This window comes from Rattus norvegicus, chromosome 11 (genome assembly GCF_036323735.1).
Source record: "Rattus norvegicus strain BN/NHsdMcwi chromosome 11, GRCr8, whole genome shotgun sequence".
In the NCBI taxonomy this organism is placed as follows: domain Eukaryota; kingdom Metazoa; phylum Chordata; class Mammalia; order Rodentia; family Muridae; genus Rattus; species Rattus norvegicus.
This window is the reverse complement of record NC_086029.1, coordinates 65,310,700-65,332,022: the sequence shown is the minus strand read 5'-3', so window position 1 is coordinate 65,332,022 and position 21,323 is coordinate 65,310,700. Positions and strand designations below refer to the sequence as shown.

At 34.1% G+C, this 21,323-nt stretch overlaps 1 protein-coding gene across 12 annotated transcripts in view; it reads right to left on the bottom strand.

Moving 5' to 3' along the window:
• Nucleotides 1-21,323, bottom strand: part of Dzip3 (DAZ interacting zinc finger protein 3) — a 70,125-nt gene that overhangs the window by 24,292 nt on the left and 24,510 nt on the right. For 8 of the 12 annotated variants that reach the window (NM_001427083.1, XM_063270531.1, XM_017598152.3 and 5 more), the window contains 10 exons: nt 20,828-20,942; nt 17,851-17,970; nt 16,356-16,457; nt 15,216-15,308; nt 14,504-14,556; nt 11,146-11,222; nt 8,969-9,586; nt 7,472-7,504; nt 5,958-6,127; nt 5,219-5,266 (listed from right to left, as the gene is read on the bottom strand). In NM_001427083.1, coding sequence (NP_001414012.1) covers nt 5,219-5,266; nt 5,958-6,127; nt 7,472-7,504; nt 8,969-9,586; nt 11,146-11,222; nt 14,504-14,556; nt 15,216-15,308; nt 16,356-16,457; nt 17,851-17,970; nt 20,828-20,942 — 1,429 coding nt within the window. Of the gene's footprint in view, nt 1-5,218; nt 5,267-5,957; nt 6,128-7,471; nt 7,505-8,968; nt 9,587-11,145; nt 11,223-14,503; nt 14,557-15,215; nt 15,309-16,355; nt 16,458-17,850; nt 17,971-20,827; nt 20,943-21,323 lie in introns of those variants that run through there. The other 4 variants (XM_063270532.1, XM_017598155.2, XM_039088872.1 and 1 more) reach the window with 3 other exon arrangements.

The following is a 21,323-nucleotide window of genomic DNA, read 5'->3' as shown; positions in this document are numbered from 1 at the left end:
AAACCAAAACTACTTGGCATCATCAGAACCCAGTTATCCCACGACAGCAAACCCGTGATAACCCAACACTGGAAAAGCAAGACTTTGATTTAAAATCATAACTCATGACGATGTTGATGTTAGAGGTCTTTAAGAAGGACATAAATAACTCTCTTAAAGAAATATAAGACAGCACAGGTAAACAAGTAGAAGCCCTTCTTAAAGAAGAAACACAAAAATCCCTTTCAGGTGACGGAAGTGAACAAAACCATCCAGGATCTAAAAATAGAAATAGAAACAATAAAGAAATAACAAAGGGAGACAACCCTGCAGATAGATAACCTAGGAAAGAGATCAGGAGTCATAGAAACAAGCATTAACAAAAGAGTACAAGAGATAAAAGAGAGAATCTCAGGGGCAGAAGACAGCATAGGAAAACACTGATAAAACCATCAAAGAAAATGTAAAATGCAAAAAGCTCCTAATCCAAAGTATCAAAGAAATCCAGGACATAATGAAAAGATCAAACCTAAGGATAATAGGAACAGAAGAGAACAAAGATGCCCAACTTAAAGGGACAGTAAATAAATTCAAAAAAATTATAGAAGAAAACTTCCCTAAACTAAAGAAAGAGATGCTAATAAACATACAAGAAGCCTACAGAACTCCAAATAGATTTGGACCAGAAAAGAAACTCCTCCCGTCACATAATAGTGAAAACACCAAATGCACAAAACAAAGAAAGAATATTAAAAGCAGTAAGGGAAAAAGGTCAAGTAACATATAAAGGCAGACCTATCAGAATTACACCAGACTTCTCACCAGAGACTATGGAAGCCTGAAGATCCTGGACAGGTGTCATACAGACCCTAAGAGAAGACAACTGTCAGCCCAGGTTACTGTATCCAGCAAAACTCTCAATTAACATAGATGGAGAAACCAAGATATTCCATGACAAAACCAAATTTACGCAATATCTTTCTATAAATCCAGCCCTACAAAGGATAATAAATGGAAAACTCCAACACTAGGACTGAAACTTTACCCTAGAAAAAGCAAGAAATTAATAATTTCAACTAACCCAAAATAAGAGAGCCACACAAACACAATTACACCTCTAACAATAAAAATAACAAGAAATGACAATCACTATTCCCTGTATCTCTTAAGATCAATAGACTCAATTCCCCAATAAAACGACATAGACAAGCAGACTGGATATGCAAAGAGGACCGAGCATTTTGCTGAATACAGGAAACACATCTGAGTGACAAAGACAGACACTACCTCAGAGTTAAAGGCTAGAAAACAATCTTCCAAGCAAATGGTCCCAAAAGACAAGTAGGAGTAGCCATTCTAATAAAGAACAAAATCAACGTTCAACCAAAAGTTATCAAAAAAGATAAAGAAGACACCATATTACAGGAAAAATCCACCAAGAGGAACTCTCAACCCTACATTCATAAAAGAAACCTTACTAAAGCTCAAAGCACACATTGCACCTCATACAATAATAGTGGGAGACTTCAACACCCACTCTCATCAATGAATGATCATGGAAACCAAAAGTAAACAGAGAAACAGTAAAACTAACAGAGTTATGAGCCAAATGAATTTAACAGATATCTTTAGAACATTTCACCCTAAAACCAAAGAATATATCTTCTTCTCAGTACCTCACGGTACCTTCTCCAAAATTGACCATATAATTGGTCACAAAACAAGCTTCAACAGATACAAGAAGATTGAAATAATCCCATGTATCCATGTATCCTATCAGACCACCACAGACCAAGGCTGGTATTCAATAACAACAAAAACAACAGAAAGCCCACATACACATGGAAGTTGAACAATGCTCTACTCAACGATAACTTGGTCAACGAAGAAATAAATTAAAGAATTTTTAGAATTTAATGAAAATGAAGGCACAACATAACCAAACTTATGGGATACAATGAAAGCAGTGCTAAACGGAAACGTGATAGCTCTGAGTGCCTCCAAAAAGAAACTAGAGAGAGCATACATTAGCAGCTTGACAGCACTCCTAAAAGCTCTAGGAAACAAAATAAGCAAATACACCCAAGAGGAGTAGAAGGCAGGCAATAATCAAACTCATTGTTGAAATCAACCTAGTAGAAACAAAAAGAACTATACAAACAATCAATAAAATCTGGAGCTGGTTCTTTGAGAAAAGAACAAGACAGACAAACCCTTAGCCAGACTAACCAGAGGGCACAGAGATTGTATCCAAATTAACAAAATCAGAAATGAAAAGGGAGACATAACAACAGAAACTGAGGAAATTCAAAAGATCATTAGATCCTACTACAAAAGCCTATACTCAACAAACGTGGAAAATCTCGATGAAATGGACAATTTTCTAGACAGTTAACAGGTATCAAATTTAAATCAGGATCAGATAAACAATCTAAATAGTCCTATAACACCTAAAGAAATAGAAGCAGTCATTAAAAGTTTCCCAACTAAACACAAACCCCAGGACCAGATGGGTTTAGTGCAGATTTCTATCAGACCTTCATAGAAGACCTCATACCAATACTGTGCAAACTATTCCACAAAATAGAAACAGACGGAGCACTACCAAATTCCTTCTATGAAGCCACAATTATGCTTATACCTAAACCACACAAAGACCCAACAAAGGAAGAGAACTTTAGAGTATCAATGCAAAAACACTCAATAAAATTCTCGCAAACAAAATCCAAGAACACATCAAAGGGATCATCCATCATGATCAAGTAGGCTTCACCCAAGGGATGTGGGGATGGTTAAATATATAGAAATCCATCAATGTAATTCACTATATAAACAAACTCAAAGAAAAAAAAAACATGATTATCTCATTAGATGCTGACAAAGCATTTGACAAAATTCGGAAACCCCTTCATGTTCAGAATACAACAAATCAATAGCCAACATCAAACTAAATGGAAAGAAACTTAAAGTAATCCCACTAAAATCAGGGACTTGACAAGACTGTCTACTCTCTCCCTACTTATTCAATATAGTACTCGAATAATCAGAGCAATCAGACAGCAAAAGGAGGTCAAAGGTATCAATACAAGTTGGAAAGGAAGAAGTCAAAATATCACTATTTGCAGATGATAAGATAGTATACTTAAGTGACCCCCAAAATTCCACCAGAGAACTCCTAAACTCGATAACAACTTCAGCAAAGTGGCTGGATATATAATTAAGTCAAACAAAATTCCTACTCAATTCTCTATAACGATAGAAAGAGCAATTTGCAAGTTCATTTGGAATAACAAAAAACCCAGGATAGCAAAAACTATATTCAACAATAAAAGAACTCCTGGGGGAAATCACAATCCCTGACTTCAAGCAGTATTACAGAGCAATAGTGATAAAAACTGTATGGTATTGGTACAAAGACAGGCAGGTAGATCAATGGGATCTTTGACAAAGGAGCTAAAACCATCCTGTGGAAAAAAGATTGCATTTTCAGAAATAGGACCAGTTAAAGTGGTGGTCAGCATGTAGAAGAACGCAAATCAATCCAGTCTTATTTATCCAGTACAAGGCTTAAGTCCAAGTGGATCAAGGACCTGCACATCAAACCAGATGCACTCAAACTAATAGAAGAAAAAGTTGGGAAGAGCCTTGAACACACGGGCAATGGAGAAAATTTCCTGAACAGAACACCAATGGCTTATGCTCTAAGATCAAGAATCAACAAATTGGACCTTATAAAACTGCAAAGCTTCTGTAAGGAAGAGGACAATTAGGACAAAATGGCAATCAGCAGATTGGGAAAAGATCTTTACCATCCGACAGATATATAATATCCAATATATACCAAGAACTCAAGAAGTTAGTCTCCAGAGAGTCAAATAACCCTATTAAAAATGGGTTACAAAGGTAAATTCTCAACTGAGGAATATCGAATGCCTGAGAAAGTACCTAAAGAAATGTTCAACAACTTTAGTCATCATGGTAATGCAAATCAAAACAATCCTGAGATTCCACCTCACATCAGTCAGAATGGCCATGACTAAAAAAAAAAAAAAAAAATTCAGGTGTCAACAGATACTGGTGAGGATGTGGAAAAAGAGGAACACTCCTCCATTGTTGGTGGGATTGCAAGCTGGTACAATCACTCTGGAACCTCAGTCTGGAGGTTCCTCAGAAAATTGGATATAGGACCCAACTATACCACTCCTGGGCATATATGCAAAAGATGCTCTAAAATATAACAAGGACATATACCCAAAAGATGCTCCAACATACAATACGGACACATATTCCACTATGTTCATAGCAGCCTTATTTATAATAGCTGGAAGCTGGAAAGAACCCAGATGTCCCTCAACAGAGGAATGGATACAGAAAATGTAGTACATTTACACAATGGCGTACTACTCAGCTATTAAAAACATGACTTCATGAATTTCATAGGCAAATGAATTGAACTAGAAAATATCATTCTGTGAAGTAACCCAAACCAAAAAACACATAGTATGTACTCACTGATAAGTGGATATTAGCCTAAAAATGTGGACTTCCCAAGATACAATCCACAAAGCACATGAAGCTCAAGAAGGAGGATGACCGAAGTACAGATGCTTTAGAAGGGGGAAATATTCATAGGAGGAAATACACAGACAAAGTTTAGGGGAATGTCAGGAGGGCAATTGGGAAGGGGTGGATGGATGGGTAGAAGAACACCCTCATAGAAGGGGCAAGGGGCAAGGGGGATGAGACAGAGGTTTGTGAATGGGAAACCAGGAAAGGGGATAACATTTGAAATGTAAATAACAAAATACAAAAAGAAAAAAGAAAAAAATCCCTATTTTTCTTTATGGCTCTCTAAGCAAATGAAATGTTTTGATAAAATGACCCATAGTGATTTTTTTTTTTTTTTTCAGCTGACATAAGTGTGAGAAAAGGGCAATGTAAGATTTCTTAAAACACTTTGGAACAGAGTAGGAATGTGAGAAAAGAAAGCTATGAAAATCTGAAGGCATTCTTAAAAGTGGGTGTGAAATGCAGAAATTAATGAAATTATCAAATGACTAATTTAAGATTGTTCAATATATAAAATACATAGATATTTTATATATATATACATTCCATAACTTTTTTGAGTAACTTGTATGTCCCTGAGGATGAATTTGAGTTTTATCTGTGAAGATGCAGTAAGCCTCAGGTAGTAATGGTCAGACATCTCTGTTGTAATGCCAGTGCAGGGTCTTACCTTTCTATTACTCTTAGTTCTTTTCTTTTTCTTTGTTTTACTTTTGACCTATATGATAAAAATAAGGCATTTATTTAATATGCTATTCACATCATACAATGAATTTTATGCAATATTTCACCTAACTACTATAATTTTCTTCTAACACTTATTTTTCTAAATTTTTGTTTTTTCTAGAATGTATTTTTCTACATTTTTAGTGGAAAAAATATTATAATTAATGTAACATCAATCTTCTCCCCTTGAAATGAACATAAGAAAGAATGCATACAAAAAACAAAATGAAAACAAATGAGAAACATACTTTTTGAAGAGAAACAATATATTTATACCCATAGGTAAAAGTTCCAGCCTAAGTAAGTTAGCATCTGTAAGGCAACTAGTTATCTGTTTAGCACTCAGATTTCATCCTGATTTATTAAATTATATTTCTGTGTTAGAAAAATTAAAATATTTCCTTATTTTTAGTTTTTCTTCCTTCTACGTGTCCTACATCTCAGTTCTTTCCCTCTCAAATGTACTTCCATTGATTGCGACTAAAAGAAAAAAGCTAACACAGTGCTTGACTTGGCAAAATAATTACTGAAGGAGAAACTACGGTAATGAGGACATGTTGTGTGGAAAGTCACTTCAATGCAGACTCTGTGTGAACACTACTGCCTTCAGTGCATGAGGGTAGTGCATGCAACCCTGGAAAGTGCAGAATAATTCCTTCACAGTTAAATATTAAATCTTATACCTCCTGAAGATCTTTAACAGATTCGGTTGAAGATTCACTCGGTATTGAGGCTACATCTTTATTTATTTCTGCTAACTGTATTTCAGTGTTTGATTTCACATCTATATTGTATTCCATCACAGGTGGACTCAATTCTTCTTCATCATTCTGTAAGTCTTCTACTTCTATACCTACGTTACAAAGAGAAAAGTTCATAATTTGAGGGCAGAGTTTTGAAAACTTTAGCCTTTTATTACAATTATAAAGATATTTGCTAGGCTAGCGAGACAGTGCAGTGGGTAAAGGCTTTCGCCTTCAGGCCTAATGCCCTGAGCCTGGTTGCCATAATCCACATGGTAGAGGGCGGGAACCAACTCTAGCAAATTGTCCTCTGATTTCTAAACTTGCACTAAATGGCAAGAATACAAACATTTCCCATTGCTACATGAAAATTGCAACTCCTACTTACCCAAAAATCACAGGCACCAGTGAGCCTGGAACCTCTTAGTATAAACCAAAATGATACAATACCTCATTGATATTTATAAAGATTCCAAGTTTTAAGTACTTTAGGATATAAATACAATCTAAACACTAAGGTATTAAATTCTGCTGTTGACCTTATTAAAAGTACAGCTAATATTATTTTATAGAATAAAAATATAAAACAAAAAGCAAGGAACATCTAGATCATTTTGTCTTTCCGTTTTTATAAAATTAGTAACTATACCATATTATATGATTTTCTTTGAATCTTTGCTCTTTTTCATTGTCAAAGACTCTGTCTTAAAATTTCCAGAGATGACCCAACATTTAACCTCAAGCAAACCCATGGTACTATTTTCTAAAAATTAATTTTAGAATGTATATTATATTTTTAACTTGTAGTTGTTTAAGATGTGTGTGTGCGTGCTTACATCTGTGCGCGCGCGTGCGCGCACGTGTGTGTGTGTGTGTGTGTGCACGCGCGCGCTCTCCCATGGAGGCAGCAAGAGGATATGGTGTAGAAGTGGTTATGAGTAGCCTGATATGGGTGGTAGAAACTGAAGTGGGGTCCTCTGCAGGAATAGCAAGTGCTCTTATCCAGCAAGCAGTCCGACTGGCCCCCAAACTTTATTGTTTGAAGCCTCCAAATGGGAATTACTAAACCAGGCAGGGAGTCATGTGTTGCAGTCACATATATCTAGATATTTGGAAGGCTAATATAGCAAAGTTGCTTGGTCCCCTGAATACAGAACTATAGACAATAAAGTGATAAGCAAGTAGAGGGAGCAGACTGCATTTTTGCCTGCTGAAGTCCTGAGTGTGAAAGTCTGGAATACTATCCTTCAGTAAGCACTAAAGTCAAATCAGAGGAATTTATATATATATACTAGGTTCAGCTGCCCAACAGCAAGTTGATTGTTATTTTCTAAGCTTTTCATTAATGTATAGCTTATGATATAGTTTATCTAAAACATATCAATAACATATTTATGCCTTAGGGATTCTGAGTTAAAATACCACTTATGAATTTTGAGTTTAAATAAACTTACGCTGACTGCCTGTTATTGACTGTAGAGTAATTCCTATAGTAAACAGAAAAAAAAATAATTAGAAATGTAATTGCAAGCAAAATGACCAAATTTCTGATTAGAATTAAGAAAAGCAGAAAACCTTTATAGAGCATTAATCTATTCCAGAACTGTCTAGAAAAGAACAAGCATCGCTGACTAATGCACTTTAGACAAAGTATAATCTATTACATAATAGCTGTAAAGTCAGGGAGCAACAACACTTCATTTTTTTAAAGTAAAATAGATCCATCATTTTCCCCTTCCCTGTATTCCCTCCTATCCCAAACTCCCCCTCCCTTCTTCTTGAAAATTACCTTTTTCTTTAGTTATGGTCACATATGCATACATATAAACAAAAGTCTGCTCTACCCATTTAGTGTTACTTGTATAAGATTTCAGAGCTGCCCACTTCGTACCGGATAACCAACTAGGGACCTTATTTCTGAGGACACTACTTCTCTCACTCTTAGAGGTTGGTTAGGTATATACAGTTCTTTTACTCTAGAGGTGGGGAGCCATGAGATTCTTCCTTTCCATGTCATGTCTACTGGTGATGGACTTCTTCAGTTCTTGATTAGGTAGTTATATTGTTAGTGAAGCTTCTCGGCCATTTTTATACACAATCTCCCAGTAGTGTTCCTTGTCCTCTGCCACTTACAATCTTTCTGTCCCCTCTTCTGGAATGTTCCCTGAGCTTTAGGCATAAGAGCTGTGTTGTAGATGTATCAGTTGAGGCTGTACACCCATTATCACTTCAATAGGAACTTTAAACTGAGTAGCAATTCTTATTTACTATTAGTCTAAGACTATGAAGAAATATTCTAAGACTATGAAGGAATGTTCATGAAATGCACAGCAAGTTTCCACTGAAGGTTTGAGTCTTTCAAGCCACATAGATTATCCGATCACAACTCCATTCCCTGTCCTTGTCTGTCAGTCTACTGAGCATCTGCCATATGTAACAGGCTGTATTGGACCCTACAGATTAAATGGTAAAGCCTAAAAAAAAAAATCTTCAAGTAGATATAGTGGCAATAATGGATGTTGTTGGACCAGTAAATGAAAACTGAAATTTTAATGATTAAGAGATAGTGCTATTAAAGGAATTTGAACATAAACTCTTTAAGTGAAAACTGCTTGAAATGGTCTGGACTTAATTACTGCTCAGAGCCCTTTCCTCAAATGTATGCATGTGTGTGTGTGTGTGTGTGTGTGTGTGTGTGTGTGTGTGTATTACATATATACACACACACACATATATATATATATATATATATATATATTTATGTAAGTGTATTGTTAAAGGCTTCCAAATTATATTCAAGAATTCTTTTCTAATATTTACATCATAAAATTTAGTGTCTTCTTATACTGAAAAAAGGACCTAAAGCCATAAATAGGAAAACGAAGAATTCCTAAACATAGAACAGACACTCAAAAATGGCTTGCTGGCTAATGTAAGTAATGATTTAGTACCTTGTTGATAGCAGGATAACATCCTCTGGATGATTTCTGGTACTGGTATGCCTAGATAAATGGACAGCTGATGATAATCAAGGGAGATATTCTCAATGGGATTCTCCTTGACTTTGTCAATATCGTCTTGTTTCATCCCAAGGCGCAGAAGGATATCAGAAACTTTTTTCCAAATTGAATTGAACTGTGTCTCAGAGAGACCATTCATCAGAATCTCACTGAGAAGGATATCTCTGTACTTGCAGAGCCTCAGAATATCTGCAGACTTAGAGAGATCAGAAGATGGTGGTTCCATATCCCAGCCTTTTCTGGGTGCAGGGAATACATTCAGATGTTTAATGAGTGCTAATAAGAGGCACAAGTCAAACTGTTTGGACTGTGGTAGCTCCTTGTTTGGGGGATAAAGCAGATGCCATGATCCACCCAAAGGGTGATTGGTCCAAAGGTGATTGTAGTAGGGTTCCAGCACATTCTTGTGTATAAGCAGCTCTTTTTTCAAAAGGGTGGGTGGCATAGCCTCATCAAATATTTGCCGGACAATGTCAGTACCAGAAATAATAATTATATGAAGCAGATGATAGAAATAATTATAATCAAGTTTGAAGATAGGAACTTCATCTGAAAATGAATTTGGAGAAGTCAAAAAAATCCACATTAATGTTCTTTTTCTATGTGGTCTCTCACATTGCATCCTAAGTTCCTATAGGGCAGGAAGTGTTTCAAGGAATGAAGTACAGAAGAATCTTACCATAGTCAGTGCTTAATAAGCATGCTGTTCTGTTTAGCTATCAAAAACTCTACACAAAAAGAGCAGGTTCCTAAGCAGAAAGAACTGCAGATTCTCCTAACCCAGAAGGCTTTCAACTATCTGTGATTTTATTTAAGTAAATTAACATTGTCAACATAATGGCAAAGTAGTTCTAGAAATCCTGGAATTAGCCAGGAATAGTATTTTTTTAGGTTTAATTATAACTTACATAAATAATTTTATTTATATTTTCAAAAAAAATCAGTCCATGCAGAAGGTTGTGTGTGAAAAGCAGTGCACGCACAGTCTAGCACTCACTGAGTCATGCTGTCTGAGTGAGCAACGTCTAAGCTTTAAAGGTTATTCATGTTAAAGTACATAGACTACTGTCTATCACATTAGACGGCTCAGATATATACTAGCCTATGTAGTTATCTAACGAGCTTCGTTTACTCAAAGCACAGTCCACAGACCAGAAATATTGGCACCTACCTGAGGCTCTGAGTCCTGCAGAAGTTTGAATACCGCTGCAAACCTACCCATGTCTTTGGACATCTGCAGTTTGTTTGATTTTTTAATCATCAGATGATAGAATTTACGATGCATTTATCTAATAAACTGAATAATTATGTTGGTATTTCAACAATTAAATGGAATGAGACAGCAGACTAAACTATTTAGTATTTTCCATTTTAGTAGTACTTCAAGGGCTGAAATTAGTGGGAAGTCAGTCTATGATAGAGTTTAGTTCTTGAATTAGTAATAAATGATGTGTTCATTATAAAAAATAACTTTACTATTTTATCCTTTATGGTTTCTCTCTTTAAGAAACTTTCAAATTAATAACTTTGCTTAATATAATTGATATACACCATGAAAAAACAATTTAATAGTAAATGTCTTATAAGAGCTTCTTTAAACTGCCAAATATAGAGCAGGCCAGCATTAGGGTCATCGAGTCTCCCTAGTAAAAAGGGCTGACCAAACTTGTCTTCCATGAGGCCAGGGGCCTATATGGTCTCTGAGTGCTGAATAGACTACTTCCTTGGACAATCCTAAAGAGGTGACATGCGCATTTATGCTGCTTGGCTCCAAGCTCCAAAATGTTCATTCCTTGCATTTTAGATCGCTCACACAGTTGCTCTCCTAAGAGAGAAAAAAAGTCTCCTGAGGTAAATCCTACTGTACACTCACAAGCATGTTCCAGAGTTAGCATGTCTCTCCAGTGCCAAAATGGTATGAGAGCCACACACTGGCTGGCGTTTTTGTCTGTGGGTTCTAGTATGTAGCAAGCATTATTTGGTGATATATTCATGAAGACTGTGGATGGTAACCATAAATAATTGCACGACTGCTAACAGAATCATACTTTATAGACAGTAAAAAAAAGTTAATATTTTCAGTAGGAGTCATAAAAATAAAGTAATACCTTTTGGATCTGATTTTAAATTGAATTTCGGTCTAATATCAGTATCAGTTAATTCCATAGACATCAAATTCTTGTAACTGCAAGTAGAAAAGAAAGTAATATTGAAAAGTACCAGTCAGTCCAAAATTTTAGAATAAGCAGCATTGCGGATTTTGTTAACCTAAAAATAATCTGAAAGTAAAGGAAAAGACACTTTGGTTAAAAGTAAGAATCACAAGAAATGACAACTTGACACTGAAAGTGTCACTATAAATCAGAAGTGCAGAGTCCTGACAAATTCTCAAAGAGCTTTATGAGGCAAAAACTATGTGGTAGCTGATAAAAGGAAAATAAAAGAATTAGCATTGTAAAGATAAATAATATCAAACAAGAAATCTTTCTTGTTGATCACACAAATAAAAAGGTAAAGATAACTCATCTTACTGAATTTCTAGAGATGTTTAAGAAATAATGAATAAGCTCTTGCAAAAATATTGTATTAACATACATAGTTTGAATGAATGGAGGGAAGAAGCACAAAAAATTATTAAACAGGTAAATGTTGCCAATAAGTGAAAACTCTGTATTTTTGCTTTAAAATGAACTTTGCATCACAAAAACCCAAAACAAAACTAAAAAACCAAAAATCAGAAACAAACAAATAAAAAACCCAAACACTAATACTAAGAAGTAAATATCAAGGTAGCTACTGTTTGTTGATAAGATATCTTAACCTAAGTGTCATTATGTAAAAAAATTTAAAACTTTAACAATATGAATTGTTAGTAAAAACTGATTAATAGGAATTACCCAAAACAGCGGAAAGAATTGCAAATTGGTAAAACTATGTATAAAAAATTAACAGTATCTAATAACTTGAAAATAAGCTTTAAAAGGAATAAAAATTCTAACTCTATTATATTCATACATTATATATTCATATTTACCACCACTGATATAGTTTACAGTTATAAATAATCCAAGTATCTATCAACAGTGGTATAAATGTTGCAATACAACAAAATGACAGGAAGAAAATAACACAAATGAGTCACACAGTATATAGTTTAGGAATGAACAAAACAAATGTGTCGGTACATACAAGGTTCTGGACAGAAAACAAACTGTATTATTAGCAAAACTTATGCAATTTTGAAAATAGATTATAGTAGGTTACAAATGTATATTAAAAATTCTAGGGCAATTGCTTCACTAAATAGAGTAAAACAAACAAGAAAGCAGTGTAAAAAGATGGCTCGGCAGTTAAGAGTTACTGTTATTGTTAAGTTACTGTTCTTGCAGAAGACCCCAATTTAGTGTCCAGCACCCACACGGTGACTCACAAATAAAAACAAGGAGAAGATGGGAAAAAAAGATGGTAGATTCAAATCATCTAAATAGCTGCAGAATATTATCCATGTAATATATATGGAATAAAGACTAACATAAAGGCAAAGATTAAAAAATTAGAAGAGCATAATGTCTATGACATCCACAAAAATAAAAACAACTTTCAATGAGATATACAAGTTGAAATGAATGGATACAAAATAAGTGGAAATGTTAATACCAGACAAAGAGACTTGATGCAGGATTGTAAGGGATAATGAGGTTTTTTATAAAGGGTATGCTTTTATCATCCAATAAAACAACTTACAAATAAAGAAATGAGGATAAAATATATACAGCAGACAACTTTTTCAAAGTAAAGCAAGTCAAGAAAAGATACCATGCTTTTATGTTTTAGGCAGTATTTTGTATAACGTGCACAAACTAGTAAGTGAGACAACACTCTTACCCTCACCTATCAACTGCTTATATTCTGGCGAGCATGCAAATATAATAAACATCAAATGTTTTGAAGGGCATAAAAGGAATTATGAGGAACCTCACACTCATTAACTAGGCAAAAGCAAACAGTGTCAGTGGTAGGAGCACTGAAGGTGAAACCCTTCTGCCGGCAGGTAAACCCCAGAGATTACTTAGGATGACACAGTCGAGAAGCCAAAAGCTCATCACATGAGTCAAAGCAGAATGATGGTAGAAGCTACAGCAAGGTCAACAAGACCGAAGGCTGCCATGTTAAGAGCAATGTGAAGTTTCTGAAATACTGTCAAACACAGAAATCATTTATTTGCATTCTTATCATTAAAAAGTCCTAGGGACAGTTAAACAAACAAGAGGCTTTGGAAAAAAAAACAACAAAGATGCAGATAAACTAATTAAGGAGCTGTTTTAGGATGGCCACATTATGGAAAGCATGCTATAGATTCAATGTAATATCTAAAAAAAACCTCTTTAATATTCTTTACAGACTTGAGAAAAGAATCATAAAATTCACGTAGAAATAAAGACCCCCAAATAGACAAAACCATTCTAAGTAGAAAGAAGAATGTTGGGGATTTAGCAACACCTAGTTTCTAATTATATTAAATAGTCAAAGAAAAAAACATGGTACTGACAAAACAGACATATAGATTAATGAAATATAGCAGAGAAACCGCAAATAAGCCATGGTAGCTTTACCCACTGGATTAATGGCAAATATTTAAAAACACATGCTAAAGAAAAACCAGATTCACAAACACGTCTATCTCCAGCTCAGGGTCATTCAACATCTGCTCTGAACTCTGGACAAATGCACTCAGACATGTAAACACCTACACAGACAATTACATATAAATATAATTTAAAAATAAAAACAAAAGTAAATCTTAAAAAAAAAAGGAAAACTGGACACCTACAAGAATAAAACTAGATCTGTATCTGTCACCCTACAACAAAAAGTCAATTTAACACGGATCCTGTGTGTGCGTGTGTGTGTGAGAGAGAGAGAGAGAGACAGAGAGAGAGAGAGAGAGAGAGAGAGAGAGAGAGAGAGAGAGCGAGCATGCACCCATGCGTGTAAGAAAAGGGAAAGGGATGGATTAGAAGAATTTATATTACAGTTTCTAATTTCGATAGCAATACTCTGAGCCTGTATTACATAAGTACTACTCAGCAACATGCTTTTCTCACCTAAGAAATAGAAAGATTTTAAATTGAAGACAAGCTCTGATAAATGAAGTTTTTATATTGTAACAATAAGCTTATGTTATTTTAGGAAAATGTTTGTATTCAGGAAGCGGTTAGTTTTATAGTTAATGGTAACCATATGATTTTCCTTATGTTTTCAAATGTAAATATGCACAGTAGACAGACTAGAAGGGGAGAGAACGAGCACTCTCTGTGATCCTTTTTCATACTGAACACTATGAAGTCAGTGGTCTAAAACTGAGAAAACGCAAGAGCAGCACCTCACACACGCTGAGCATGTGAGCAGCACACACATGCTCAGAAAAAAAGAAAAAATTAACAAAATGTTTCATTTCAAGCTTACCTTGCTCCTAAGTTTTCAATGGTTATATATTCATCCTTTCTCACCACTTCAAACTGCAAGTGATGGAGAAAAAAAAGCCCTAAAATAGTTCAATTTTCAAAATTCTTTAAGTTCTTAGCTTCCACATTTAGAAAAAGATAATTAGAATAAAACTACAAAGCGTATAAAGCAAATGACACAATTAAAATCTAAGCAACATAAAATACCACTCAAATAAAAAATTAGAATAGTTAAAAGCAATCAATTTTACATCATTCATATGACTTGAATGTCAAAGTTAAAATATAAAAGCATGAGTAAATAAACAGTATGATAAATTAAAAAAAATAGGATTCACTCATAGTTTTAATTTTAAATGATTTACCTTAAACTAAAAGTTCAAAATATTCTATTACTTAAAACTAAAATGAATACTATGTTTTATTTAACATTTATTTATTTAGGATATGAAACGTTAGACATTAGGAAGTTATTTACAGACTAAATAGGCCTTTGATTCAACTCCCAGGTTCATCAAAAGAGAAAACAAAAGATTCAAAATGGCGAAAGTTATTTTTAATTTAAGGTGGCAAAAAAAGCAGTTAAATTATCACACTTAATTATTCGTGGTCTATAATACATTATTCAGCAGTAGTTCACTGATGGTATATTTATCTGTTTGTATTTCTTAAATTTTCTACATAGAATGCAGGCAAGAAAAAGAAGAACTCACCAATATTTTGACAATTCCAGGAACATCACACTGTAGCATCCTTACCATGTCACCTGCACAGCCGTCTTTCAAACATTTTTGCCCACTAAAACTCTAAAATTGTTCATAGAAAAACAATAAGTATAAAAACATCAGTACCATACAAATCTGAGCCACTAAAGGCATGAAGCAGATGATGTCACATGACAAACTAAAGCTGTGACAGGCTACTCAGAGCATGTATTATCAGTGTGTATTTATAGCACTTTAACTATACAGACTTCAAACCCTTTAAGGAGCTTTACAACCTAAAGGGTACATGTAACTGTTGGAAGAAACTTATAGCAACATGTACTGACTAAGCACAGACAGTATTGAATGTCTATAAGCTAGTTAAGGATTCTAGAGAAAAGGAAAGAATAAAAACAGTGAGTTCTCTGGTTCTGATCTTTCCTTTGGTTAACTTACTTCTATTTCTTATATGTCTCTGTCAAATACTGAAAAATATCTATTGCTCCATGAACCATATAACCTAAAAAGTATTTCTCACTTAAAAAGGAATAGCAATGCTTTATGCTTTACTTTTAGAGAGCAACATGTCATCTCATACTCTTGTCAGTTCTTTCCAACATACACAAACCCTCTGAAATATGTACACTTTACTATCATATCAGAGCTTAGAAATAATAACCATAGTGAACTTATCAGTCTAATGTAATAAAACTAGTAAGTGGCTCAAGCTAGACTTGATCCCAAATCTGCCACCCCATCCTAATGTTCTTTTTATTGTATGGTAAATGCCTAAGGTTTTTTTCTTGTTTTCCTAATGTAAAACTTGTAGAACTTAAAGTTATAAAGCAAATACGACCACAAAAAAATAATTAATAAAAAAAAGGGCTCTGAGTTTCACTTTAATGTTAGTGGTAAGCACTCAATTTATCATAACTATCATAATTAAATAAAATAACTGCATATCTGAACACTAAATTTTCTTATTTTCCATCTTTAAAATAAAGCGCATCCTTAAACTGAGGGTGACAAGAAGAAAATCACCAGAGAACTGAGAGTAAAAGGAGGGAGTGAAGGGAGCGTCGAGTGACCGGAAGACTCCACAGACAGCAGGGAAGAAGGCAGAGGTGTGCTGTGGTGTGACCGCTTTACCTGATCACTTTCTCCTGGATACTTTAAGTTCTTGAACTTTTTCCAACAAATTTTATGGAAGTAAATACAGCAACTTTTACTGCACATTAGCTGAAAAAATCCCTTTGGGAAAAAAAAAGAAATATAGTTCAGGTAAACATAGAAATACCTTTTCTTATCTGTTAATTTATAGAGTATTCTTTTTATAATTTAATTTTACATAACATTCAAATTTTCCTACCAAGGCCCATAGAAACCAGATGAACTTCTGATATTGCAGAATTACTAAAGTTAGAAAAATAAGACCACAAGATCAAAACTGCTTACATTCCTCCCTTTACCTTTGTTCCTCAACCAAAGAATGACAATGAAAGTGATCATTTAATTAGTAACACGAGCCCCGAGAGTTGCCCATTTCTTAGTATATATGTTACTATTCTCAATTTCTACCATTTTTCATTGGAAATTTTGAGGACTTCATACATAAGCACTGCATCTACATCAGTCTTAGCCCCCTTGTCTTTCATTAATTTATTTTTTACCTATTACTATACATACATATGTATTTGTATGTATATATGTACATGTATATGTACATATGCATGTATATACAAACTATTGGTTCCATTCAGTGTTGCAAGTCTATGCTTGTGCCCTGGGCTAACTCCCTTAGGACTGGACAATCTATGCTGGAAATCTAAGACCCTCCTTGGAAGAAAATGATCCTTCCTTTTCCAGCGGGTATTGGGTACAAGGAGCTCTTCGTCATCCATTTCCATCTGCAGTGGCAGATCACCTGCTGTCAACATGCCAGTTGTGTTCAGGCAAGCCTACTTTAGGTGTCATGGGTGGATTTTCCCTTTCAAGTCTAGGGGACTTGTCCATGTAGCAGCAAGAGTGCTGGGCTTCTGGCTCTTACAAACTCTCTACCTCCTTTTCTGTAATTTTAGCCAAAGGAGAACCAACTACTGCCATTTTCTAACTGTACGACCAATACAATATCTAACTGTAGTCTTAAACTTTTATCCTTATTCTCACAGATAGTGTGGCTCTCACTCTTCATCAGAGAAGCTTTTCTTTGCAACAGAGATTATTTCAGAAATCCACAGCTGGTTAAAATATAGAGAATAGATTATTTTACTTTTGAATAAAGCGCAAACAATCATAACTTCAGAGGCAGATGAATATTACAAAACTAACCTATTCTACTGACTCACAGATTATAGTAGGTATTGATTGTGAATGGATGTTCTCAGAGACAATCTATTCCTTAACTATATTACCATTACAATTAAAGAAAACACTGTTCTTTTTTTTTTCTTCCAGGGCTGGGACAAAATCTGGAACCTACCCTTACCTCAGTAGAGCTCTGCCACAAAGCCACATAATATATACCCTATGTATTATTTTGATATGATAATAATAAAACAATTTTAACTGTTTAATTTTATAAAATTTAAAATAGATAACTAGTTGTCAATAATATCAATAATAAAATGGTTAATAATTATGTTACCTTATAGTTGGTGTTCTTTAAAATGTCAGCTTCACAAGAACGCTCACAATCAAGATAACTGCAAATGGTCTCTTTTGTTATATTACTTTCAGTTGTTTTGATAAAATTATCAAGACTATCCTAGAATTTAAAAATGTACATTCTTGTGAATTAGCTATAATTAGTTAAGTCAGTAACACATTCAAAATTTACCTTAAGTACATATACACATATCCTAATTATATATGTGTGTGTGTGTGTGTGTGTGTGTGTGTGTGTGTGTAAATAGTAACAAGACATATTTTACCCTTCTGAAAATATATGAATAGAAAATCCCTAAGTTGAAAAGAATAGATTCCTTACAGGGAGAAAGTAGGCATATGTGTATTTGAAACTATATTTCTTTTAATTATTTTAACTCACACTATGTTCCTATCAAGAACTATATGTATTTGTGTGTTTCTATGTATCTACCTATATATCTCAATCAAAAATGGAGCCAAGCAAGAGACACTGACAGTGGAACCATTAGAACAATACAATGTGACAATAGCACAGTAGGCAGAAGTATCATACAGAAATATTTCCTCAATGTCAAGTACTGCCTGGAATACAATTTTTCATTTTAAACTAACTAAATGTAAGGTCCTTCATACTTTTTAAAGAGACAATGTTGTAAGATATCAAATGGAATTATTACTAATAAACTAAGAGTATATCTAATATACCTTATATAAATAATCTTTACATGTTATTTAATGAGCAGCAGTTTTTATATATATTATATATACATATATAAATTTTACAAAAATATGGCAGAAAGTATAATGACAAAAAAACAATAACAAAAACCATTATAAAAGCAGTAATTAATATTGGTGAAACAGTCCAATAAGAAAAGAGTATAAACAATAAGCACCTAAGAAATTAATAATTCAGAATTTATATTGAACAATTCTTAGAAAACAGAAAAAGTAAAATAGGTTAGATGTAAAAGGTTAAAAATTAGAATATACCACATTTCTTTTAAATAAGACTAAAGGATAGAAAATTACAGTAAAAGACTATTAATGTGTACAGATGTCTGGCTGATACATATGTCTGTTTGTACACCATATTTTGGTAGTGTCCTGGAGGACAGAAGTGGACACTGGATCCCCTGGGACTGGAGTTACAGAGAGTTCTGAACTGCCATGTTGGTTCTGGGAATGAAATCTGGGTCTTCTAGAAGAATCAGTGCTCTTAACCACTGAGCCATCGCTCCTGGATCCAGTAGAAATTTTTAATAAAGAAATACTAATTTCAACCTACCATTCCATTTCTAGACAATACATAAATGAGGTGCACAAAACTCATTATTTTGAGACTTGAAAGATCTCAAAAAGCTACACCAACCTAAATAGGGAGAAAACCTAGAGTAGATAAAACTTTAGTTCTGATATATAAACTTTTATACAAAGGTATAAGTTAGAAGAAAAAAGAGTGAGGCCAATTTAATAAAAGCCGGGCAAGATGGGAGAAGTGTGTGCATGGTGTTCAGGTGGAAGTGTATGTGAGTTTTAAGGAGATGTCATATATATAGGGGAGTTCTCTCGCCCTGCCCCTGCTAGACTGAGATGCAGTGCACACACAGTATAAATGCTAGTACAGTTTTGTGTAGGCAAGCTGCGGAGGCATGTCAGAGACAGGAATTAGTTACAGACAATGAAGCAAAAAGTGAATTTTTAAGTCTTTAAAATTTTTAAGTCAATACATTGCTTCTACAAACTTCTTTGCATAAAATAAAATTTTACTGAAAAGTTTGTATATAAAGAAATATTTGAAAGGAGGAGAAAAACAGTAAAATTTTTTTTAAAAATCAAGACTGGTTTAGATAGGAACAAGTATAAGAATAAACAAACTTATTATTTAAAAAGTCAGTTAGAAGTTCTACTTATGTGAAAATGCCATCAGTCGAGTCTACTGATTACTCAGAAAGGTGTTTCTACTGTGATCGGAAGTTTATAAAATTTGTCCTTTTAGTCCTGACAGTTGATAGCTGATCCCAAACTTCTATGCAATATGACTCTTCAGAAAGGCTTAAAGCAAAAGTTTGGGTAAAGAATTGCTCTTTGAACACCTACCAAGAGAATCATGTAGCTATTTTCACTTTAAACAACAGAACTCATGGTTTTGAACAAAAACTGCCTGAAAAGTAACAATTCTCAGAAGGTTTGGGGAAATGGAAGGTCTCGTATTTTATAATGAAGATACACTTGTCCAACTGTTCTAAGAGTAAGTATAGAAATATATAACAATTTTGTAAGCCTATGAGTGCTGGCTTCTTGATTTTTACCATGTAATATTATTCTAATAAAATGATATGAGAAATATACAAAGATCGCTTTATATAAAAATGAAAAACTGAGACATTTAGGTTAAACTATCTATACGATAAGTGACTAAGTATATTAAAACAAGATACTAGTAGACACAAAGCAAAACTCAGTGTAGGATGGCCTAGCTACTAAACATTAAATATGCCTTTCAAATCTAAACATAAATGCATGTGCCATTATATCAATTTTAATAAATATACAGGGAATTATTAACACGTATGTGCACATGTGCATAGAAAAATGGTTTCTCAATTGGAATAAAAAGGAATAAATTTTCTTTTTAAATAAAAAGGTGTATTCTAAGCAAAACATTTAGTATTTTATAAATTAAGTTAAAAATAAAATAATGTCAAATATAATTAAAAACAAGCTAACTATTACATGTGGGTTTAAAAAAGACAAGTATTCCCCTAGTTCAGCAAAGTCTTCTCAGGGCTTGAAGATGACGGGGGTGCTTCCTCTATGTGTCTGACTGTACTCACACTCTGCAACAGGTAATGGAAATAAGGTTCTTTCTTACACAAATAGCTAACTGCTGACAAAGGAATGCACTTTCTTTAGAATGTTACTAGATTCTTGATGTTAAGATTACAAGTGGCAAAATATTCTCAAATTCTTACTTTGAAGGTTGTAGGTAAATCTTCATCATCTGTAGGATCTACTTCAAACCAACTATCATCTGTATCTCCTATTTCTTGTAAGCTTTTGTAAAATTCTAGTAGTGCTCCATTATATCTGCAAGGAAGTTTAAAGTAAGGTTAGTTTGAACTAGAGTTTGGTACTATACAGTTTATCAATGAAGAAACAAGAAACCCAAGGAAGGTGGTGATAACCTCTGGCATGCTGTAGAAATACAAATACTAGGACTCTCACCTGTGGCAGACTGGGATGAAATACAGGTAGAAGGGGAGGCACTAGGTTATGTAGTAGCTCAAGCTTGAACAGTATAGGGGCCATGGTAATTAAAGGGGTTGTAGAGTTGGTTGGCTTTGTTAACTGTCTTGGAGGCCTTGAAGAAAGAGAATGACAGGTATAGGTCAGCCAACTATTAATTTAGCATGCACTTTGAAAGCCATAAGGCCTCTAAGGCAGCATTTAAATTGATTCTCATCTCCT